General features: G+C 34.9%; 1 protein-coding gene across 1 annotated transcript in view; it reads left to right on the forward strand.

Annotated features, from left to right (window-relative positions):
• The window catches only part of LOC132721994 (poly [ADP-ribose] polymerase tankyrase-like), a 52,532-nt gene that overhangs the window by 13,078 nt on the left and 13,104 nt on the right, over positions 1 to 26,350 (forward strand). The window contains 23 exon segments of the mRNA XM_060706386.1: positions 513 to 603; positions 1,814 to 1,933; positions 2,331 to 2,453; positions 3,134 to 3,214; positions 3,675 to 3,838; positions 4,565 to 4,674; positions 5,305 to 5,417; positions 6,032 to 6,188; positions 6,689 to 6,897; positions 9,953 to 10,052; positions 12,337 to 12,458; positions 13,401 to 13,475; positions 14,474 to 14,602; positions 15,275 to 15,298; positions 15,336 to 15,425; positions 16,153 to 16,339; positions 16,924 to 17,087; positions 17,953 to 18,124; positions 19,363 to 19,544; positions 23,479 to 23,558; positions 23,788 to 23,897; positions 24,095 to 24,320; positions 25,109 to 25,268. Of these exon segments, the coding sequence (XP_060562369.1) occupies positions 513 to 603; positions 1,814 to 1,933; positions 2,331 to 2,453; positions 3,134 to 3,214; positions 3,675 to 3,838; positions 4,565 to 4,674; positions 5,305 to 5,417; positions 6,032 to 6,188; positions 6,689 to 6,897; positions 9,953 to 10,052; positions 12,337 to 12,458; positions 13,401 to 13,475; positions 14,474 to 14,602; positions 15,275 to 15,298; positions 15,336 to 15,425; positions 16,153 to 16,339; positions 16,924 to 17,087; positions 17,953 to 18,124; positions 19,363 to 19,544; positions 23,479 to 23,558; positions 23,788 to 23,897; positions 24,095 to 24,320; positions 25,109 to 25,268 (2,989 nt within the window).

Consider the following 26,350-nt stretch of genomic DNA (forward strand, 5'->3'; position numbering starts at 1 on the left):
CAATAAACCTTATGGGCAGGTTGCTCAGCATATTTTAGATTTGCACCTGGGGTTTGGCTTGTGGATTTATCCAGTATTTGTAGAGTTATTTCCCTGGACTTAGTAAAAAGATTGACAGAACAGTGTCGCGGTGGGGGCACCCGTGTCCTATGGACACATTTCTAGTTTACTATTGAATATAGAAGAACTGAAAGTGTGTGTTAATATGTAATAGTCACTGTTGACGTGCTATATTTAGATATGTGACGTAATCATTATACATGTGAAGTAACCACTAAAAAAAATCTAACGCGCGATATAGTTTGTCGCATCTAAACTCCAAACAGTGATGTTATTGAGCGATAAAATCACTGTTTAGGATATATTATTTCTTAATTCAAACAAAAAAGAATGTAGTTTACCTTGTGTTAAAAGGACAGTTAATTGAAATCATATTGTTGTTATTTTGAATTTAGTACATGTACTGTAAATAAAATTGAGAGAATTTGAAAGAACTATGTGTTATGTTTCAGTTATAATCCAAGGTCATTAGGAGGACTTAGAGGAGTTCGGGCAATTTCTCAGAGCCGTGGTAGTAAGCAGGGCAATGATGCATTCATTATGGTAAGTGACTATTACCTGAAAAATAGAGAAAATAAGAATCCCTAAAGAAAACCCAAAAATAGAGAAAATAAGAATCCCTAAAGAAAACCCAACACAGCAAAATTGAAAATAATGCAGGCTCAGTTTGATTGAGCCTGTTCATGGACGGTACTGTCAAGTGCAAACTACTGTCCACGCCCTCTAGCACTGGCTTAAGTGGAATTCAACATTTAACATGAACTGGTACAATTTGGAATTTTGAAACATCCACAGATGTGTTCATATGGTGGTCATCATGGAAGCTTCAATGTGACACTTAAGTGCCATTCCATGACAAGTGGTATATAGTCCCCAAGTAAAAAAAATGTGTGTGCCCTAAACAAGAAAACAATGGGCGGAACTAAATTAAATGGAATTTTGAAAGGGGATCAGGGGTTATGAAGCCTGCATATCACAGATAAGACGTCAAAAGGCAAATTTAAAAAGCAGGCCACATATCCTAAGGGTGATTCAACAGTATTCAAGTGAGGAACACTGGAACCACCCAACAAGAAAATAGCCGAATAAATAAATTACCACAATACAACAATAATGTCATGCTAAACGATCTTTAAGGACCGGAAATATAACATCTCTGATTGAATGTACTGAGCTTTATCAGGATTTGTATATAGGTGTCTCATTGGAAAGTTGCCATATATGACATTTACAGTGTTTGTATGAATAAACAAGCTCTTGTCTAAAAACAAAAGAGATAATTAACAAAATGCAGGGAATTTTTTGTCATTTTAGTTAAGTCTAGGACATAATTTGGTCATGATGACTGATGTGTGCACATTTTGTAACTTATACATGTACTTTCATTTCATGAGTGTAGTAAATTTAACAGATCACTGTGGAAATATGGCTATTGGCTAAAATATGGCTATGCAAAAAATATGCTTTGATTTGATTAAGTTAGTTTAAGGTATTGATTGGAATGTATATACAACTTTACAATGGCAAAACTGTTGAGACGCATTGGCTGCATCCTATTTGACCGATATAGTGTGTAACAATCAGATGAAATAACAAGAATAAAGAATAATAATAGACATCATGATGATGATCTTGACCTACTTTATCATTCCTTATACATTGTTATTTTAACTTCTTGTCTTCTTAACATAGAACATGTTGGATGCCTGAAATTTATGTGAAAAGTTTACCCTAATTGTTCTGTTTATTATAGGATCAAGGGAAAGATCAACACAATTATGAGGACTATATAGAAGATGCCTTGAAGCTTGGGGCCAGCAAAGAGACCATTACAGTTCTTGCAAATGCTCTGAAAAATCAGACTGGAGATTTGGTATTTAAGGATTATTTATTGTAATGTTCTTGAACACTTCAGCTTTAGTTAATATTCTCAAAAAGAAAAAAAGTTCTAAATGTTGCTAGTTATGGTCTAGTACATAAGAAGATCATTAATGATTTTAAAAAACAAGGTGTTAAAACATGTCATAAATAACATAGTCCTGAGCTAAGGTATTTTGATTGTAGCATTGAATTGTCTAGTGGTCCTTCTATAATTCAGGACGCGTTGGGTTAAGTTTTTTTTTTAAACTTTATATACTTTTACTTCCATGAAAGACATAGCTCATTTTGGCCTCATGTCTAAACTAAGCACAAGACATTACAAAATATTGCTTTTTTGAAGATGGTAATTAAAAATATGAACTGTAAATGGAATATCCTCTATTTTGCAGATGGCGCGTGCAGTGAGTAACGTATATCAAGCAGTGTTGTGTGGAAACCGTAAGCTGGCAGGATACCTAGTTGAAGAAGGACTGAAAGACAGTTTCACAGGATTTGGCTATCTTCATAAAGATGTAAGATTTATTTATATAGGGGAAAAGGTTTCTCTATTGAAGATTATAAACTACGTGTCTATGAAATGTCACTGTGACTATAGAGTCTTCGGGTCCTTAGATAAGTATCATTAAGTGTTGAGTTTGCCTTATGGTGTGAGTTGTTAAGACATAGACCATATGAGAATGTGGTAATACTGATCATGTAAACTTTTGGAGAAACGGATGGTAATAATGATCATATGAACTGTGGCAATACTGACTGTATGAACTGTGGCAATACTAACTGTAACAACTATTGTAATACTGATAATACATACTTCGGGATGGTGGGCATTTATGATCATATGAACTCTTAGGGTGTCCATGGCGGAGTGGTTATGTTTGTTGACTGCAAACTACATGCCAGAAATAATGCACGTTAGAGCACGCGAGATCTTCCACCAATAAAGTTGGAAAGTTACTGTATGCCCTATACCATGTTGGTACTGTGTAAAACCCAGTCAGATAAACAACAAAAACATAAACTGTGCAATGCTGATAAGATAAAACTGCTGAGATGCTGATGTATAAACTATGGAAATATTGAGAACTGTTGCAATACTATCCAAATGAACCAACAAGATAGGACCATGTTAACTGAAATATATTAAAGCTTAAGTTGTTGTAATAACAGATTTTGAAATACTTATATCTTACAGGTACTAATGTTTGACAAGGAAGAGCTGAGACAAACCATTCTGGCAGCCTCAGTTAAAAAGAAGCCTTGGGATAACAAATCAGTAAGTTCATATTAATAGGTGTAAATAACTTCAAAGGAATTAAGGCAAAGGAAATGTTCATTGTTTGGCTTGATGCTTTATTAAAGTCATATTGGTATTTGTTTAGCTATAATTATGATATGAGTTAATAGCAGCCAGTTGAATCTTTTATGTTATCTGAATTCACCAAGATACGGATCTGAGTTTTTTTTCAGATTGAATACATTCCTTACAGCCCTTGCTCCATAATCAGTTCTGTTTAGTAGACATTGTAAATTATAGCAAAAATGTCATATCTTGCAATAAAAATGAAGTTAATGTTAAAAATCTTAAGAATTTTTTTCAGTAAGGCCTGTTAAACAAAATTTTTACAAGTTCACCATTTAACAAGTTAACCTTTTTTGCTAAAAACGTTAATGCATGATGATAATTTGTGTCATATGATAAAATCTATTTAAAATTTTCAATTGATTTTTTTCAGATAACACCATTACATTGTGCAGCCATTAATCCAAATGTTGCATACTTAAAGCGTTTACTTACTATAGAACCAAACATAAACTTGGAGGATCGTGAACACAGAAGACCGATACACTTTGCTGCAGTGTGCGAAGGTGTAGGACCACTAGAGTTCCTCTTAGAAAGGTATATGTCCATATAATTCTTTATAGGACAGATTTTATGCAAGGAATTGATTCAATTTGTACCATGTTCATTGATTTTAAAGGACTTGCCCTATTACTGAATTTGGAATTTTTAATTATTTATTGAGATGATTTGTGCATGAAAAGTCTAGTTTGAAATGATGGATGTTCATAGTGTATTCTGACTATCCCTAGTGGAAATAAAATTGAATCCCTAAAAAAATTTAGAATTTGAGTAGAATGTAGGGAAGAAATTACAGATTTTATGCAAGGAATTGATTCAATTTGTACCATGTTCATTGATTTTAAAGGACTTGCCCTATTACTGAATTTGGAATTTTTAATTATTTATTGAGATGATTTGTGCATGAAAAGTCTAGTTTGAAATGATGGATGTTCATAGTGTATTCTGACTATCCCTAGTGGAAATAAAATTGAATTCCTAAAAAAATTTAGAATTTGATTAGAATGTAGAGAAGAAGTTTTCTTCACTTTCCAGTACCATACTTCACCCGTTCCAGCAACTTTACCATTGATTAATTATTGATTGATTAATTTCTATCAATATTCCTATTATTGTTTGTCGAGAAAGATTTGTTGAAACTTATTTTCAAAAATCTTAAATAAGAAACATTTGAAATTGTTTACCACATGTATTTGTTTACTGAGGAAATAACTTAGTTGTGAATAAGGGAGGTAATCAGTAAATGACTATTTATATCTACAGAGGTGCTAGTCCAATAGAAGTTGATACAAGAGGTATGACACCTCTACATTATGCTTGTTCTGCAGGAAGACCAAGGAATGTGGATATTCTGCTTAAAAAAGCTAAAGAAGGTAAGCTTGTCTAGTACTGTATTGATAAATTTGTGTAAATCCTAAGATTTAAGTGGAAGTATGGCAGTAAATACTTATTTTTATCTGTTTACAAATTTGAAATTTGATAATTTCATGTGAATACATTGTTCAAAGATGTCAATTATTTATGTAAAAAGGTCTTAAGATGCTGTTCCACATCCATGAGATTGGTGGTTGCAGAGGGGTGGCCTGTATGGGTTGAGGCAATAGAATGACCGTCACCATTTAACCCTGTGTGATCGTAAGAGGCGACTAAATGAGTTTGAATTATTGGAGTCTATGCATCTCTTAGCTCCAGTAGATGAGGTGGTTACTCAAGAACGAATGTCTCTGTGAGGCCCTTAAGACTTAAAAACTTTTAAGCCGCGTCATGACAAAACCAACATAATGGGTGTGCAACCAGCATGGATCCAGACCAGCCTGCGCATCCGCGCAGTCTGATCAGGATCCATGCTGTTCGCTATCAGTTTCTCTACTTGTAATAGGGTTTATAAGGGAACAGCATGGATCCTGATCAGACTGCGCATGTGCAGGCTGGTCTAGATCCATGCTGGTCGCAAACGCACTATGTTGGTTTTGTCATGACGCAGCCCTTTTGTATCGTTTCAGCTTCAGCAAAGCAAGGAGATATGGGTCAAGAGAAGTGGGGACCTGGTGGTGTGGACAGACCAAGTCGGTCCTCATATTGCCCTGTACATATAGCAGTCAGTTATAATCATGCTGTAAGTATGTGATGTTAACATGTGTGCTGATAGGCAAGTTCTTCTGTGAACTGGAAACTGTTTATTGATATTGTGAGGGTTGTGTATCAAAATGCTTGAAGTAAGCTCACAATAGAAATGAGCCGTGTCATGACAAAATCAACATAATGGGTTTGCGACCAGCATGGATCCAGACCAGCCTGCTCATCGGCGCAGTCTGATCAGGATTCATGCTGTTGGCTTTCCAACCCTATAACAAGTAGAGAAACTGATAGTGAACAGCATGGATCCTGATCAGACTGCGCGGATGCGCAGGCTGGTCTGGATCAATGCTGGTCGCAAACCCATAATGTTGGTTTTGTTGTGTCACGGCTCAAATGTCTTGCCTGACTCAGTACAGTTGGCTTATGTAAGTCATTAACAAGTATAAATAATAATAATGTAAGATAAGATGTGCAATGAAGTAATACTTAAATGTGAGTGTCTTGTTCATATCTGCTCTGAATATTTATTTGGTAGTCTAAAACCATTTTACTCCATACTTCAATTTCATTCAGTCCCTCTGTTTAAAAGTTATAAAATATTTCTGAGTTGCTAACTTAACCAGTTATACAGTAGGTACATGTAAATTCCAGGATGTACTGAAGATATTGATAAAGCACCAAGTAGATGTGAACAAAGTGTTGTCAGCAGGGAAGAACAAGATCACTCCACTGATGATTGCTGCAGGTCACGGTGACATGGAGATCTGTAAAGTTCTAGTACAAAATGGTGCACATATTGAACAGCTCGGTAAGCTGATTGTATTGTATGTTTTAAATTAATTTTTATGTCAGGAGGCTTAATAGCCAAATGTTTGATGTAGCTGACATCAAACCACTTGCCCCTCACTTCTGTTGGTTTGAATTGAGCAAGGTACTTTGAACTTCTTCATGTGTGAATTCTATCCAACTACCTTAGGGGCCATAGGTGGTTATAATGCATGCAGGATTACCTTAGGTCTTCCTCTACCATTAAAGCTGTAAAGTCACTATGTAACATTTACAATGTCACTGTGGCTGTAAACGTTATCTTAGATGTAAGACTATTGTATATGTGATATGTATGTAGGAAAGGTCTATGATTCGAATCATGTTAACTTTTGTGTTTGTATAATTTTCTTGCTATAAGCATATGAATATGTAAGAATAAGCAATTAAAGTATAATTATTATACACAGTTAGTGGTGTTTAATTTCTAAGTTATGTTGACTTCTGTTATCAATAGTTAACACCTATTGACTTGTTTTGCAGATAAATTGAAGCGTTCAGCCCTGATCCATGCTGTTTTGAATGGTAACACCCACGTTGCCTCTTACCTGTTACATCTGGGTGCCGACCCTAACAGATGTGATTCCTCGGGGAATTCAGTTGTACATTACGCTGCAGCTTATGGCTGGTTATTCTGCCTGAAACTGTTGAAGGAAGCTGGGGCTGACCTGGGCTTATCAAATCAGTGGAAGGTAGGCTTTATCGTCTGTAAACAATAATTTTGTAAACTGTTTATTTGGGATCTAGTTTGAACCTTAATTAGCAGTAACATTCAGTCTTTTGATGATCCATTTGGACAGAAAGTTAGGAAAACTTCGATAAACCTATCTGATTTCAAACCATAACAACATACAAGAAACCACCTTTAAACAGGCTGTTAAAAGTTGTATAATATATTTTTGATGTTGTTAAGGAGCTTTAATAGGGTTCTAGGAGAGTGTAACCTGGAATTTGAACATTCGTTGTTTATCAGCAGCCTCTAGATGCCATGATGAGACAATGTCTCGTTCGTATGACACTTTTTACAAGTGACCTTTGATTACACAACACATCTGAGCATCTAGTTTTATAAACATCAGAAAATTACAACATGTAATTAGGTTTGAAATACTCTGGTTTGATTTAATTATTGAATTCTTGATTTTCATCTAGATGCTTTGATGAGACAATGTCTCGTTCGTATGACACTTTTCACAAGTGACTTATGATTACACAAGACATCTGAGCATCTAGTCTTCACTGAAATTCCATTAAGGTTTGAGACATTAACCTCCTGAATTTGTGTAAAGGAATTGCTGAGCTTTGAATTTGACAGAGTGCATTAAAGAGGGATTTTCAGTATAGAGCCTGATACTGGCTTAAGTTATGGAAGTGTTTAGTTGGTATTCAACAGTCTTGTTCAACATTTAAGTAAGAACAGTCCACTGTTTGCAGCAAATATTATACAATGTCATGTCAATACACTTTTGGTATTGGCATAAATTTTATTTCATCAATGACATAGTTAATGGATGCATTGATGAGAGAATGTCTCGTTCGTATGACACTTTTTACAAGTGACCTTTGATTACACAAGACATCTGAGCACCTAGTCTTATATACATTGGATAATTACAACATGTAATTAGGTTTGAAATACTCTGGTTTGATTTAATTTTTGAATTCTTGATTTTCATCTAGATGCTTTGATGAGACAATGTCTCGTTCGTATGACACTTTTTACAAGTGACCTTTGATTACACAAGACATCTGAGCATCTAGTCCTCACTGTAAGTCCATTTAGGTTTGAGTCCTTAACCTCCTGAATTTGTGTAAAGGATTTACATAGCTTTGAATTTGAAAGAGTGCATTCAAAGGTAAAAAGAGATTATAATGTATTTAAAGATAATTTAAAAAATAAGATTCAAATCAGTATACAGCCTGATCAGACTGTTGGACATGCGTGCTGGCCTGGTTCTATACTGGTAGCAAAAGTTCCAGTACCAGTAGGGTGCTTCAGTGATATTCTTAAATGGACTGTTTCTGCTTTGAGTTATTGGGTCAGGCTTTTTAAATGTTTTAATACTGGCTTAAGTCAGGGAAGTATTTTGTTGGTATTCAACAGACTTGTTCAGCTTTGAAGTGAGAACAGTCCATTGTTTGCAGCCAATAGTATACAATGTCATGTCAATACTCTAAGGTATTGGCATGAATTTTATTTACACAAGTACATAATTTATGGATGCCTTGATGAGACAATGTCTCGTTGGTATGACACTTAGTACAAGTGATTTTTATTGATTACACAAGACATCCAAGCATCTAAGTTATATATACATAGGATAATTACAGCATATTAAGTTTGTAGTACTCTGGTTTGATTGTTCATCTTGATGCATTGATGAGACAATGTCTCGTTCGTATGACACTTAGTACAAGTGACCTTTGATTACACAAGACATCTGAGCACCTAGTCTTATATACATTGGATAATTACAACATGTAATTAGGTTTGAAGTACTCTGGTTTAATTTAAAATTATTGAATTCTTGCTTTTCATCTAGATGCTTTGATGAGACAATGTCTCGTTCGTATGACACTTTTCACAAGTGGCTTATGATTACACAAGACACCTGAGCATTGAATTAATTTCTCTGAACCACTGTTTAAATATAGAGCTTGTGGTTAGTTTCTGTCAAGTTATACCTACTTATTTAAATCCTAGATGCCCTGATGAGGTAATGTCTCGTTCGTATGACACTTTTTTTTTAAAGTGACTTATGATTACTCAAGACATCTGAGCATTTAGGTGCGTGTTTTTATTCATTGTTAATTTGGAAGTGACTGCAGATCTTTCATTATGACTTGAATGCATGTAAATCTTAATTTAAAAAGTGGGAATTTAAAAAATGTATATAAATTAAATCTGTAGGGAATCAGCATTTGAAAGGCTGGCAGAGGAAGATAGTCATGGCATTGAATGATATTTTAAAACCTTAAAACTTTACATTTTTGATTAACAGTATACAATTAATTTGTCTCCAGATATGTCTTTCAGTGTTATAGTTAGTGTTTTACTTTGACAGTATTTTGTAGTTTTAAAATGCCATGATGAGACAATGTCTCGTTCGTATGACACTTTTTACAAGTGGCTTATGATTTCACAAGACATCTGAGCATTGTATTAAGTAGATTGTTTAAGATTTAAGTGTCAGAATTGTTTTCTTCCATTGAAAAAGTAACAATGAATATGTAGTGAAACATACTCTTTTCAGAGAAAAAAAAAATTAAAAGATACATATGTTTGAGAAAATTTGAGAAAATATCAATGAATAGACTTCTTAAGATATGTGTGCCTTTCAATCAATGGGTATTAAAGTGACATTATGCTCATAATTTCATAATAAAGTTGAGCTGAACTGACTATATATTTCAAAATATTGACTGTTTAAATGGTAATTGACCAACAATTCATATTGGAAAATGTTTTAGATAAAATTTAAAATCTGCCTAAAATATAAAAAGACTGACACACTCTTTTTATGAACTGAATGTTACAGGTAAATTCTAATGGATATGTACAAAAAAATCATTTGGATCCATGCGTCGTTACTGTTTGTATTAAAAGGAATTATGGCAAAATGAAAAGTTATTTTGACTTTCACCCATTCACTCTTGAATACGCTTGGACTTGAATGCTATACATAAATTAATGCATATACAAACCTCTTTCAATAATTATTGGCAAATTTGACAATTTCATTTCAGACAACACCCATTGGTATAGCATTCCTAAAGGGACATATTGGTATAGTAGACTACCTGATCAAACAGAAAGATGTGGACATCAACTTTAAAAATGATGAAGGTAAGAGACATGGAGTATCCATAAATTATGTATAAGCATTAGAACTTTAGGATAATAAATTTTCTTTTGGAATTCTTGTGTTTTTGAAGAAGAAAAAGTCTTCTTTTTTTTCTTTTTTCTTTTTGCAAATCACAGAATTATCGCCCCAAAAAAAGTTATTTCCCCGTAGAAAGCAAAAATCAATTTTATATATTAGTTGCATGTAACTTTAAAGTATAACTGCTTGAGCTATGAACTTTTCAAAGAAAATTTTACTTAATTGAATACACTTCAGAAGTTTGGCAAGTTCATCGGAAAATTAGTGTTATGACCCCAGATTTAGCAAATTTGGACTTTTTGTCATATGTTACTCCAAAAGTGTAACTTGCACCAGTAAATGTACAGGATTTTTGTGACAATACAGTGGAATGTGAGGCCAAAGGTGTAAAGAATTATTATACCCCCAAAAAACCAAGTTTGGGGGGGTATATAGGAGTCACCCGGTGGTTGGTCGGTCGGTCGGTCCAGACATCCTTTGCATTTTCCTTGTCCGGAGCATAACTTGAAGACTAATGGTTGGAATTCAATACAACTTCATACAATGGTCAAGCACATTGAGAGGAAGTGCAGTGCACAAGAACCATAACTCTATCTTCACTAATTACAGAGTTATTGCCCTTTGTTACTTTTCCTTGTCCTGAGCATAACTTGAAAACTACTGGTTGGAATGCAAAACAACTTCATACAATGGTCAAGCACAATAAGGGGAAGTGCAGTGCACAAGAATCATAACTCTATCTTCACTAATTACAGAGTTATTGCCCTTTGTTACTTTTCCTTGTCCTGAGCATAACTTGAAAACTACTGGTTGGAATTCAAAACAACTTCATACAATGGTCAAGCACAATAAGGGGAAGTGCAGTGCACAAGAATCATAACTCTATCTAAAGTAATTTCAGAGTTCTTGCCCTTTGTTACTTTTCCATTGCTTTCTTTTGTCCGGACCATAACTTGAAGACTAATGGTTGGAATTTAATATAACTTCATACAATGGTCAAACACATTGAGAGGAAGTGCAGTGCACAAGAACCATAACTCTATCATGACTCATTATAGAGTTATTGCCCTTTGTTACTTTTCCTTGTCCGGGGCATAACTTGAAAATTGCCCTTTGTTACTTTTCCTTGTCTGGGGCATAACTTGAAAACTACTGGTTGGAATTCAAAACAACTTCATACAATGGTTAAGCACACTAAGAGAAAGTGCAGAACACAAGAACCATAACTCTATGTAAAGTAATTACAGAGTTTTTGCCCTATGTTACTTTTCATTGCTTATTTTTGTCCGGAGCATAACTGGAAGACTTATGGTTGGAATTGATTACAATGATCAAGCACATTGAGAGGAAGTGCAGTACACTAGAGCAATAACTCCATCTTCACTAATTACAGAGTTATTGCCCTTTGTTACTTTTCCTTGTCCGGAGCATAACTTGAAAACTACTGGTTGGAATTCAACACAACTTCATACAATCATCAAGCACATTAAAAGGAAGTGCAGTGCACAAGAACTATAACTCTGTTAAGAGTTATTATTGAGTTACTGCCCTTTCTTTTCCATTGCTTTTTTCTTGTCCAGAGCATAACTTGAAAAGTACTATTTGGAATTCAATACAATTTCATACAATGGTCAAGTATATTGAGAGGAAGCGCAGTTCACAGAAACCATAACTCTTTCTTGACTCATTTAAGGGCAGTGAGATGAAGTGCAGTGCAGAAGAAGCATAACTCTATTTTGACTCATTACAGTTATTGCCCTTTGTTACTTTTTTGTCCAGTGCATAACTTGAAAACTAGTAGTTGGAATTCAATACAACTTCATACAATGGTCAAGCGAAATGAGAGGAAGTGTACAATAACCATTACTCCATCTTCAGTATTTGTAGACTTATTGCCCTTTGTTCCTTTACCTTGTCCGGTGCATAACTTAAAACTAATGTTTAGAATTCAATGCAACTTCATACAATGGTAAAGCACAATGAGAGGAAGTGCAGTGCTCAAGAAGCGTAACTCTTTCTGGATTTATTACAGAGTAATTCAATAAAACTTCATCAATGGTCAACCATATTGTAAGGAAATTTAACATACAAGAACCACAACTATCTTTAATTGCCCACAACCATAACTCTATTTCAATTCTTTAACAAGGTATTCTGTTACCTGTAACTTCCTCATTTCTGAAGCAGTCTTGTGGGGGTATTAATCACATTTAGTGATAGTTCTAGTTTTATTTTGTAAAATTTCAGGTTTAACACTGTTGAGTGTGGCCACTAGTAGTCCTCTGACACCAGGATTGTATGATCAAATCAGATACCTGACAGATAGAAAGGCCAGTCCCTCTATAAAGGATGTGAATGGATTGAATGCTGTAAGAAATTTTCCTGGTGATCTGAATATGAATCACAATCTATAATGTAATAAGTAATATGTATTGTGCTTTTGAATTGTATATCACGAACATCCAGTATTGATATATTTCTTGTATCGGACACAGTAGTATTCTTAAGAAAATGTTCTATTAAAGGGACTTAACTGAAGTTTTTTTACATTACTGGACAAGAAATAATTGTTCAAGATTGATGTCCTGTTTAGTGTAGATCTAGACCGGTAACTTGTATACAAAATTTCGAATCATTCACTCTTTCCGTTTTTCCAGAATGACTATTTTATTTGTGAAAAATGACCCAAAATTGGAAAGCGTAGAATTGCTTTTCACTCAAATGGAACTAAGAATAGCATAAAAATACGATTTTCATTAAAAAAAATTCTTAGTAAATTTCTTAATTATATTTCGAAACAAAACCTTATTGTTTTAAAGCAGCATGCCTCCAGATTCATGCTAATTTTCATGAAAATTTTGAATGTGTAATATTGTGAAGTAAGTGACCAAAAGGAAGCAATTTACACATTATCAATGGCACTTGCAAACCACATTAATTGCCAAAAAGTGGTCAAAATATGCATAAGTAGCCTTAAATGCGTTAGTAACACGGTAGAAATATTCACACCTAATGTGTAAAATATTATTTGAATCTTGAAACTTTTTACTTTTCCTTTCATCTTTGTTCATTTTTCTCAAGTTTGATTTAATTGAACTATTTTGACTCATCTGAAGGCATGTAGCTTTAAGTGCCCCAGCTAATCTATGTAAGAAATTCAAATTTTGTTTTTAGGCTTTTGGACCTCAGTGGAGTTCCTTTAAGAACAGACTTTGTTTGACTCATTAGGTATATTTTCTTTGATCAATAGTTGTTTGTGTTGAATTTGTGTTAGTATAGAGATTTTAACAGTTTTATTCTATTTTCTATAGTTACATCATCTGGCCAGGAACAGTATAGCATTCATACGAGTAAATTATGGTTGGGGCTGGCAACAACACATACAGGTACTTGTTTAATTTTCCAGACATTCCGAAAAGTATTTGGACATTACTGGACATTCGGTCCAGCAATCTTTGAAGAATCACTGGACCGAATCAGTTTTCCCTGGACCGAATGGAAATCAGAATAAAGACAATTTAAATATTTTACCTTCAAAATAGCATAAAACACTCATTTCTTGTAGTCGCGAAAACTAATAATTTTCCAACCTGAAGTATTTGTTCACATGCCGTACCGTAATAGGGATATTACAACTAAATTTTTTAATGATTTTACCCTGTTAAGTTCGTAATGGCAAATAATGAAAATTATTGATTTGGAATACGTAATACTAATAATTATCTTATCTTAATTCTAAATATTATCTTGAAGATTGTTTATGTAAAAGTTGAATGTAAAATCTTAAGATTGTTACCGAACAGTTGGACTATCTCAGATGGAATTTTTCCCTGTCTGAACAGAATGTTACCAGTCCGGTCCGTCAGACCGGCACTTTTCGGAATGTCTGATTTTCACCGGCACTTTTCGGAATGTCTGATTTTCTTTAATTTTTTTCAAGGGTTTCTTTTAGATGTACCACAGTGGTAGAAGTTACTTTGAATCTCTTGCTGTACATAGTATTTCTTGTCAACATTCAGTATTTTGATTCTAAAATCCCTAGTCTGCTAATGGACTTATTAAAATTTATGAAAGAAAAGTTCAATATACAAAATGGTAGGTACAGGGTAATGGTTTATCTTAAGAGGCTTGGATTTGATTGCCTTGTGACAGAGTTAAAATAAACTTCATCATAGTCAAGCTGAAATAAATATGTTTTATCAATACTAATCAAATGAGACTGGTTTGAGGTTTAGCACACTATGAGAAATGAAATGTTCAGAATATTTTTTGAGAAATTTTGTAAACCTCGGGGGAACAATATATATGTCTGATTGTTGAAAAATGTATGTTGTTAAGGCTTTGATTACATATTTGATTATATATTATTTTGTGTTTGTCATAGACGAATGAAATAGATGAAGAGAAAATGGACCTAACAGTGAAAATAGCGAAGTCTTTATTGGACGCTGGTTGTGATCTGACAGCTGAAACAGAGGATGGTAAAACTGCCCTCATGTTTGCCATAGAACAGGTAAATTTTCACTATTCCATTATTAAGTTATGTCTTGAAGAACAAGTTGCTTGACAAATTTAAAATGCTTAAAACCAGACTTTAGTCTCTTATAAATGATGTATATGCTTGTCTGTATGGTTCGTTCTGGTGGTGAGGGTTAATAAAACAAAACGTCACACATTCTGAGTTGCACATTGGTCTTGATTTAGGGGGAAAACTTGTCTTTTGTAGAGATATTCATTGTTATTATCTGCCTTTGTTACTCCATATGGAACAGAGATGCTTTCTTAACGGGTTACTTTTGAAAGGTCATGTTATGATGTGACATCATGTCCAAATAGGCATCCTTTTTTTTTTTTGCTAATATGTAATATGAAATAATGAATTTACCAAATAAAAGTTGTGTGTTGTAAGAATATGAGCAACAATTGAAAAATGAAAGCTATCACAAATGATAATTTTTACATTATAATTAATGTTAACAATTTTGTACTAGTTATTTTTGCACTGAAGTTTGGAACACCATTCTTCCATGGGATTTCGAAGTCTGAGTCTGTCTAGTCATAATTTAAAGCTGATCCATCCCTATTACACATGCTGCCATTATGATCAACTGATATTCAACTGATATTAAAAAGGGTTTTATATTCCAGCTAAACATTAAGTTGATATTTTGGCTATGTTTTTCAGCTGAACATTAAGTTGATAGAGTTTGTTAGTGGAAGCAGGTGCTACAGTGACATCACACAAGTCTGATAGTGGCAAGACCATTCTTCATCTGATGTCAGACCTGTGCATGGACTCTGATCTTAGTGGTATACTCAAGATACTGGTGGAACAGGTAACATAAATCTTTCTTACTGTGTATTATTATATTGTTAGGCAGAGTTTGCACTGCTGATGCTCATTGTTGCCAAATGTGACAAAAAATAAATTTTTTGCTTGCTTAGTTTTATTATTTGGCAAAAAACTGGCGGGGGGGGGGGAGTAGGGGGACAAAATAAATTTTCTTTTAAAGATTTTATCATTTGGTTGAAAATTCTTTGGCAACAAAAAATAAAAACCTAATCTTGCTGTAACATGTTTGACCATATTGGAAATCTAATGGTTCTCAAATTTAATGTGTGCTCTGCCAATAATAGATGATACCTGTTTTCTCAGCAAATATGGGGTTGTCCCAGATAATTGTTGTCAAAAATAAAAGTTTCAAAAACATGGTGAATAGAAAAATATGGGCAACATGTTGATTGCACCAACTATTAACTGTAGTACATTTGAAGTTTTAGCGGTAAAAGTTTGTACTTCGAAGAAACTCTCATTAGACAACTAGAAATATGTGGGGTATATGTGTAATTGTATAACAATTTTTGTATCCTGACAAATGAGATTAAGAATGTAGAATATTAGATTCAAGATGTACAATTGGAAGATGACTGTTTAACTTTTGTCATCAAAAAAAAAAATGTTGTAAAGGATTATGATTTCATCATTCCAAGCTTATCATAAAAAAATCATAATGTGAAATAAGTGTACTTAAGATAGAAGCTTACTGTTCATGCACATTTCAGAAACCCAAGTATAAAGAGGCAAAGACAGTTAAAGGGAGTGATAATAAGAAGGTTGTTGTAGAGAATGGTGACATTGTAGAGGAGGATAAACCAGAGGCAATGGAAACTGATGGTGATAAACAGTCTGATAAACAGAAAACTGACAGTGATAAACCCAAGGAAAATGGTTCAGGGGATTCTAAAATAGGTATGTAAGTTAACTTTATCAATGAAATGTCAGTGGTTCTATACTGGAGCTAAATGGGTTCCAATTACTGGAGTTAATGCATCTCTTAGCTCCAACAGGTGAGTTGGTTTTGACCCCTGGTGTTGCTTTAAGTTTGTAACACCCAAGGTAAGCGGAAATCATCTTTCCTGTTTTGGCGCCATATGACTGAATCTTAGATTGTGTGGCTTAAAATCAAACAAAGCATAAACATTAGCTCACTTGTGCCTAATAATGCACTGAAGGGCACCTGTGGTCTTCCTCCACCAGTAAAGCTATAGAGTTTATATTACACAATATTCACATGAATGTGAAATAATGAAGTTTTCAGAATGGTGCCCATGCTCTGTGAAAAAGTAAATAGACCACCTGAGCAGGTCCTATTGTCAGCATAGAGACTGACACAAAACTTGTGCCTTATTGCGTATATTTACATTATTGAAAGAAAAAAAGGCAAAAATAGAATGTAATACCTTTACTAGTTTCATGACTGATATTCAAATTTATAAGGTAGTTCTATCGATAGTGTTATAGTGACAACTATACATGCATGTTTCTATAAATAGATGCTGTAAATGGTATGGAGGTAGATGAAGTAAGCCAGCCTAAGTTAGAGAAGATGGCATCTATAGCTTCTCAGGAAGATATCTGGCCAATGATGGCCACGGAATATGATAATGATGGATACACACCTTTACTCTGGGCATGCAAAATATACAGGGACTTCAAGGTTAGCAAGATATATGTACATGTTATTCTTTATTTTAGCAAGGTATTGAAAAGGTCAATATTGTACGAAAGATTGTGTCATCACTTTTGAATGAAGACGAAAAACATATGAGCCGTGTCATGACAAAACCAGCATAGTGCGTTTGCAACCAGCATGGATCCAGACCAGCCTGCGCATCCGCGCAGTCTGATCAGGATCCATGCTGTTCGCTATCAGTTTCTCTACTTGTTATAGGGTTTGTAAGTGAACAGCATGGATCCTGATCCGCGCAGGCTGGTCTGGATCCATGCTGGTCACAAACCATTATGTTGGTTTTGTCATGAAGCGGCTCATATAAGTATATTTACCTGGCACAATAGACTCAATAAGCTTGCTTTTATGTTATACTTATAAAGAGTTTTGAGCAGTTATCCCTTGTAATGTCACAAATTTTCTTAGATGACAGATTTGAGGTGTTATGTTTTGATATTTGATAATAGAAGACTGTCATCAATTATTTTAAAATACATTAGACCTGAAATTTATATGGTTCTTAATAGTAAAAAACATATTCATTCTTTTATTGAGTAAAATTATTTTATCTGTAGGGCATCAAAAAATGTGCTTAAAAAGACTAAACATTCAAGTTATATGTCAATTTTAATTACTTTATGGTGTACACGACTTCATCCTTTGCCATAAAATGGTGATAAATATAATCATCATAATCAAATGAATGTCAGTTTTGATAAAACTTAACAACTGGGGTATGAAAAATCTGAGAGCAATGTAAGGATAAAACCTGTGGTTTGATATTTGAAATGAAATTTATTTATAACGTATGACATTGCAGTTAAATACTGTTAAAAAAACTTGATTTTTGCAGAAATCTGGTACAATGACCGATGCTGATGTAAAGAAATGCAGCGAGAATGGCCGTAAGTTTATTCAGGCTATGATAGAGCTGACCGGTGCCGATGTGTCGGCTACAGTTCACGAGAAAGTCTTCCCTGCTGATCATAAAGTAGACACAGAGGAGGAAAAATATACAGCAGATGGTAGGTATATTTGATACAGTTATTTTGTTGGAATTAACCCCAAAAATGGGCATGTGACTGTTGTCTCCATTCTTCTTTAGGCCATCCTTAAAAAAATGTTTGTTTGCAGTAACCCGACCCAGAATTTTCAAGGTGGGTAGGTAGGTCGATTTTTTTTATTTATTTTTTTTTTTTATTGAACTGTACTCCCAAATAAACATGGAATTTCAAAATGCTGGACAATATATGCTTTGATAATCTGGTAACAATTAATAATTGAATTCTAATTTAATAAGAACTACATTTTATTTCTTCTATTAACCTTTAAAAGAACGAAAACAAAGCACAAGCCATAATTTTCTGATTCAAAAAAAAAAATTTTTTTATCCAGACCATGAAAAAAAAATTTGAGTAGGGGCAAATTTTGTCAGTCTGTCGCGTTACTGCAAACAAACATTTTTTTAAGGATGGCCTTAATAATATTGAAAGTAGTTGATCTGGTAGCAGTACTGGTGTGGTTTAAAACCCAAAATGAGCAGATAAGTATTAATAAAAATACATTATGCAGTTTTGTTGTAGTTTTACGTGAATATGTAAAGTAATTCTACCAGTTCGCTATGAATGTACTTGTAATAAAGTCAACTAATTAAGCCACAGTTGGAAATAAAATAAGAAACACTGAAAAATATAGCTTTGTTTATTCTCGGCTCAAGAAGCTCAGGGCATTTTTTGTCAAAATTGTGAAGGGGCCTGGGCCTGTTTATTTTGTGAAAAAAAGTGTGATATGTGAAGGAAAAAAAGACATTTTACTTGGCATTTCGCAACTTTTTGAAACCTGAAATGGTTTATTATAATTTCTCTCCTGTGTAAAATCTGCTCTAAGTTGGTACTTTTACCCGGTTAACATGCGCAAAAACCTTTTTTCTTAATTAAAACTATTTCTGTGTAATTACAATAGGCCTAAATCAAGTTTTACCGGAAGGTAAACAATGTATTTCGAAGACAAAGACCCAATATTTTGTGAAATCTCTTTTGAAATTGTGAATTTTTTCTGCCGCTTTGTGAAAAAAAAGTGCAATTTTGAATTATGAAGGGGCCTTATATCAACCCCTGTTATAGACGGAAAAAATGCCCTGAAGCTGTGTAAAGTTTTGTTATATTATCTGACTCAGGGGTTCAATTTTAAAAGTTTGTTGTACTGGTTCTATATTTAAAGAAAAGTTTCTTATTGCTAACTTGGTGTGATTTTTATTCTACAGGTAAATTCTCACCTTTACACATGCTTATACATGTCGGTCACGAGGTTACGGAGAGTTTGAACTGTGCTGGTCTCCGCCTGATCTGCCAGTACAAGCCCAACACGGAACACAGAAACCTAAGTAACCAGACAGCATTGGCATTAGCTGTAGAATCCAAATGTGCTAAAGCGCTAGCAGAACTAGTGAGTATAAGACTATTTCTATTTTTCTATACAGAAAGTTTGAGCTTCAGGATTGATGGAATTGTTTTATGATTACTTGAGCATCTCCATATTATTTTTTATATTTATTATGCCCCCATTTTGAAAAAAAGGGGGTATATTGCTTTGCACTTGTCGGTCCGTCGGTCCGTAGACCAAATGGTTTCCGAGTGATAACTAAAGAACCCTTAGGCCTAGGAACTTCAAACTTGGTATGGTGATTGGTCATGACCAGTAGATGACCCCTATTGATTTTGGGGTCAAGGGGTCAAAGGTCAAGGTCACATTGACCTTGAAAGCAAAAAACGGTTTCCGATCAATAACTAAAGAACCTTAAGGCCTAGGAACTTCAAACTTGGTATGGTGATTGGTCATGACCAGTAGATGACCCTATTGATTTTGGGGTCAAGGGGTCAAAGGTCAAGGTCACATTGACCTTGAAAGCAAAAACGGTTTCCGATCAATAACTAAAGAACCTTAAGGCCTAGGAACTTCAAACTTGGTATGGTGATTGGTCATGACCAGTAGATGACCCTATTGATTTTGGGGTCAAGGGGTCAAAGGTCAAGGTCACATTGACCTTGAAAGCAAAAACGGTTTCCGATCAATAACTAAAGAACCTTAAGGCCTAGGAACTTCAAACTTGGTATGGTGATTGGTCATGACCAGTAGATGACCCCTATTGATTTTGGGGTCAAGGGGTCAAAGGTCAAGGTCACATTGACCTTGAAAGCAAAAACGGTTTCCGATCAATAACTAAAGAACCTTAAGGCCTAGGAACTTCAAACTTGGTATGGTGATTGGTCATGACCAGTAGATGACCCCTATTGATTTTGGGGTCAAGGGGTCAAAGGTCAAGGTCACATTGACCTTGAAAGCAAAAACGGTTTCCGATCAATAACTAAAGAACCTTAAGGCCTAGGAACTTCAAACTTGGTATGGTGATTGGTCATGACCAGTAGATGACCCCTATTGATTTTGGGTCAAGGGGTCAAAGGTCAAGGTCACATTGACCTTGAAAGCAAAAACGGTTTCCGATCAATAACTAAAGAACCTTAAGGCCTAGGGAACTTCAAACTTGGTATGGTGATTGGTCATGACCAGTAGATGACCCCTATTGATTTTGGGGTCAAGGGTCAAAGGTCAAGGTCACATTGACCTTGAAAGCAAAAAGGTTTCCGATCAATAACTAAAGAACCTTAAGGCCTAGGAACTTCAAACTTGGTATGGTGATTGGTCATGACCAGTAGATGACCCCTATTGATTTTGGGGTCAAGGGGTCAAAGGTCAAGGGCACATTGACCTTGAAAGCAAAAACGGTTTCCGATCAATAACTAAAGAACCTTAAGGCCTAGGAACTTCAAACTTGGTATGGTGATTGGTCATGACCAGTAGATGACCCCTATTGATTTTGGAGTCAAGGGGTCAAAGGTCAAGGTCACATTGACCTTGAAGGCAAAAACGGTTTCCGATCAATAACTAAAGAACCTGTAGGCCTAGGAACTTCAAACTTGTATGGTGATTGGTCATGATCAGTAGATGACCCCTATTGATTTTGGGGTCAAGGGGTCAAAGGTCAAGGTCACATTGACCTTGTAGGTAAAAAACGGTTTTCGATCAATACCTAAAGAACCTTAAGGCTTAGGAACATCAAACTTGGTATGGTGATTGGTCATGATCAGTAGATGACCCCTATTGATTTTGGGGTCAAGGGGTCAAAGGTCAAGGTCACATTGACCTTGTAGGTAAAAACGGTTTCCGATCAATAACTAAAGAACCTTAAGGCCTAGGAACTTCAAACTTGGTATGATGATTGGTCATGATCAGTAGATGACCCGTATAGATTTTGGGGTAAAGGGGTCAAAGGTCAAGGTTACATTGACCTTTTAATTAAAAACGGTTTCTGATCAATAACAAAAGAACCTTAGGCCTAGGAACTTCAAACTTGGTATGGTGATTGGTTTATGACCAATCAGATGACCCCTATTGATTTTTGGCGTTAAGGGGTCAAAGGTCAAGGTCACATTGACCTTGTAGGTAAAAACGGTTTCCGATCAATAATGAAAGAACCCTTAGGCCTAGGGACTTCAAACTTGAGATGGTGATTGGTCATGATGAGTAGATGACCCCTATTGATTTTGGAGTCAAGGGGTCAAAGGTCAAGGTCACATTGACCTTGAAGGCAAAAACAGTTTCCGATCAATAACTAAAGAACCCTTAGGCCTAGGAACTTCAAACTTGGTATGGTGATTGGTCATGACCAGCAGATGACCCCTATTGATTTTGGGGTTAAGGGGTTAAAGGGCAAGGTCACATTGACCTTGTAGGTAAAAATGCTTTCCGATCAATAACTTAAGAACCCTTATGCCTAGGAACTTCAAACTTGGTATGGTGATTGGTCATGACCAGCAGATGACTTATTGATTTTGGGGTCAAGGGGTCAAAGGTCAAGGTCACATTGACCTTGTAGGTAAAAACGGTTTCCGATCAATTTACTAAAAACGCTTAGGCCTAGGAACTTCAAACTTTGTGTGATGATTGGTCATGACCAGCAGATGACCCCTATTGAGTTTTAGGTGAAGGGGTCAAAGGTCAAGGTCACATTGACCTTTTAAGTAAAAACGGTTTCTGATCAATAACTCAAGAACGCTTAGGCCTAGGAACTTCAAACTTGGTATGGTGATTTGTCATGACCAGCAGATTACTCTTATTGATTTTGGGATCAAGGGGTCAAAGGTCAAGGTCACAATGACCTTGTAAGTAAAAACGGTTTCTGATCAATAACTAAAGAACGCTTCGGCCTAGAAACTTCAAACTTGGCATGGTGATTGGTCATGACCAGCAGATGACCCCTGTTGATTTTGGGGTCAAAGGTCAAGGTCACATTGACCTTGTATGTTAAAACGGTCTCCGATCAATAATAAGAGAACCCTTAGGCCTAAGAACTTCAAACTTGGCATGGTGATTGGTCATGACCAGCAGATGACCCCTATTGATTTTGGGGTCAAGGGGTCAAAGGTCAAGGTCACATTGACCTTGTAGGTAAAAACGGTTTCTGATCAATTTACTAAAAACGCCTAGGCCTAGGAACTTCAAACTTTGTATGATGATTGGTCGTGACCAGCAGATGACCCCTATTGAATTTTGGCTCAAGGGGTCAAAGGTCAAGGTCATGACCAGTAGATACTTTATAACCCTTATTAATTGTTTGATCACTGGGTCAGAAGTCATGCATAATAGCCTTATCACATGACTAATTGGCTGCAGATAGGGGGCATACATGTTTTACAAACATATCTTGTTTAATCTTGAAAATGAACATAGCATGTAGGCTATATGAAACAATCAATATTTTAGTCCGCTTCTACCAGTATTTGGGGGGTCCCGGGGTTTTGGGAAAAATTTAAACAAAATTTCCTTTGAACAAAAAATTTTACTGGGTTTTAAACACAAAAAACCCTTTTCGGCTTTAAACCCCAAATTAAAAATCTAAAAATTTTTTAACCCAAAAAGGTTTTAAAGGGAAAGATGTAAATTTACATATTTAGAAAGTCATTTCCTGAGTTGTGGATGGAGGTATGAATCACCTTTAGTGATAACTCTAGTTCTTTGCTGTTAACAAGTGATGACTTGAACTGTATTTGTTAAATCTCTGCATGTTTTAGTAATGTTTCATTCCACATACATGGATTACATGTATATTAAATCTATTTCCAAAATTCCTACTACCGGTATGTTAGAATTTTGAAAAGTTTTGAAAAATTGTCAATACTAGGAAGCCATAAAGTTGGCTCAAAGCAAGGCAAGGGTAAATCTAACTATATAACCTGTTACCAAAATTCAAAAATAAAGTCTAACAAAAAATGATTTACTTTGTACGAGCTTGATACCAATTTTCTGAATGGTCATATTTCAGATCAAGATTGGTGCCGACCCCAATACAGTATATGGTTTGGAAGCTACAGGATTTTTCACACCTTTACATAAGGCAGCAGAGTAAGTTTAGTGATTTCAGTCTTTGGTTGTTTCAGAGTAATTTGTTTTCTTTTAGTTACTTTTTGATTGATCTTGACCTACCTGACATAATTTGAGGGCTTTTAAAGGTTAATGAAATGTATTTTAGCTTGTAACATATATAAATTGTAAATCAGTTAAGTTAATTGGCTTATATGATCTTGCATAAATTCATAAAAGATTTAAATTTACCAAATTTCTACAATTTCAGTCAGTCTTCAGTGCAGATAGTAAAGATGTTGATAGATGCTGGGGCTGATGTCAAGAAGCCAAACTCTAAAACCGGAGAACAACCCTTAAACCTGGCTGTCCATTATAGAGGTGATACTGTACATTCTCATTTGAGAGTTTTTGCTGATGTAAAAATATCAATTATAAATTATAAATAAAGCCATGTTTGTTCAGTTCTTTCAAAAAGACTTAGGGGGGATATTTAATGGTGTTGTTGAGGTAAAAAGTTATTCAACCAAATAATGAAATGAATATAGTTGTTTTACAAAGTGTTTATTTTCATTTAGGTGATGAGGCCATTGTTATTGAGATAGCTAAGTTATTATTGAATGCGGGGGCTGAAGTCAATGCCGGTAAACAGCCAGCTCTTCACACTGCGGTACTGGCTAATCTAGGGACGTCAAATGCCAGTACAGAACTTGAAGAGTTTCTTATTTCCCGAGGAGCTAACGTTTTCGCTAAAGATGAGGAAAATAGATTACCACTTCACTATGCATTTATATCTAAAAACAAGTAAGTAAAACTCTGGATTCCGTGTTATTTTTTAGGTATTTTATCCTTTCTGAATACTGATGACTTGGTTGTATGTGTGGAAATAACAATGAAACATGAAATTCATCTAAATTACTCGGGGGAGGTTGGAAGTTGCCTCAACAGAATGAGAAGTTCTATCTTATATCTCATGGAATGAACACATCAATGAAAAAATGAGTTACAAACTTGTTTCTATTTTAAAAGTTGACCATTGCACCATATATTAAATTTTTGTAATGACTTGCCTTGCATTGAAATTGGTGTTGTACATAGAGCATTTTGTGGATTTTAATGTTAGAATGTGTTAGTTAAGTAACAATCAGTATTGAGTTGGTTTAGACTGTATGATTCTGAAAGGTGACCTGGCTCATTCCTGGTGGCGCAGGCAAGTTGGCAATCCAGGCACAAAGCAAAATTTCTCTGTAACAATTGAACTAATGGTAATTTATCTTGTAAATCATGTGTGATTATTTTTTAGTAGTCACTCACTTGTGCAGAAATCGGTAATTACTGGTAAGTTATCCAGGAAAGCAAGGTAGATGGACTGATTTTAGAGATATTGCAAAAAGGAAAGATATGTAAAAATTGTTGAGAAAACTAATCAAACCAACATGTCGTGATCAGAAGAAATATAACAGAAATGAAAATTCTGCCAGGTAATAAAAAATTAGTTTGATTGATGGTTTCATTTACAGAGTAAAACGATAAGTGTAAATAAAAAGTATAAATGTAAAGTATATGTTAACATTTGTTTGAATTTATTACAGTCCAAATTCTGTGTCAGCCTTAGACCCAATAGAATTGTGTAGTGTACTCACAGATGCAATGGATAACAAGGAGTTAGATTCTCGAGACAAGAAAGGAAGGTCTCCGTTACATTTAGCTGCTATGAGAGGGGCAACCATCTGTTGTATTCATTTACTACAGGTAACCTAAGCGTAATATATGACATAATTACACTGGAGCCGCGATATAGCGCTCTTCGATATAGCGCTAATCTCAGTAGAAAGCTCATATGCCTTGGCTCCCCCCCTAAAATTTATCCACTATAACGCTTGTTCAATGTGTCAGTCAAAAGCAATAAACAGTCAGAATTAAGTCACTCATATTCAAAAGGTGTGAAGTCATACACAGGTAAGCGTTAATCCGCTCTTTTGTTCATTTTGAACTGTTGATCAGTCAGGTATCAAACTGTTAGCTAAGACATGCAAACACCGAAGAGTTCAGTTAATCACACAAGCGTACAATTAATTTAAAAAAGCATGCACTTTCGATCTATCGGCAAAAAAGTTGTTGGAGATGACTGACTTTTTCACAAAAGACAGTAGGAAAGACGATTAATTTAGTCCCATCAACTAGGTATCAATTTTCATGACGTTAACACCATTGTTTTACTGGAAATTTATAAACAATTATACATTTGTGGTTTATATTTTTAATTCGTAAATTTCATGTTTATATTAAACATATTCAGTAATGTTATACAAAATAATAAATAATAATATATAAAAAAAGTTTGGACTGATATCCATTGATAGGTAAGTAAGCAATCATTTCCACTAACAAGCGTTATATGTTTCGGCGGTTGGTGGGGTAATGCGTTACTTTCGCTATAATTACAAAATGAGCGTTATAAAAAGTTACTCGTTACAACGCTGTCTTCAGATCATGGACCCCAACATGAGCGCTATAACGGAGCTCCAGTGTATATGCCATATATACCGGCACATTATTTCCTATATATCAACTGGTGTGAAACTATTTTTATGCTTTAAATTACGATTGTCTTATGACTATTGTTTGTACTTGATAAAAGATCTATGATCTTTATTACTACGATTTATTAAGAAAAGAATATGCCGCTATATATTGATTAAGATATGTTTTAAGTGAGGGGGCGTCAATGGCCGAGTGGTAAAAGTGAATGACCACTGCTGTGAGTTTGAATGCTGACAGCGACTCTGAATTCTTTCCAGCTAGCTTAAGGAATGTCATTGGTTCTACACTGT

Source organism: Ruditapes philippinarum, unplaced genomic scaffold (genome assembly GCF_026571515.1).
Source record: "Ruditapes philippinarum isolate M1 unplaced genomic scaffold, ASM2657151v2 ctg3762_1_1_1_1, whole genome shotgun sequence".
NCBI lineage: Eukaryota > Metazoa > Mollusca > Bivalvia > Venerida > Veneridae > Ruditapes > Ruditapes philippinarum.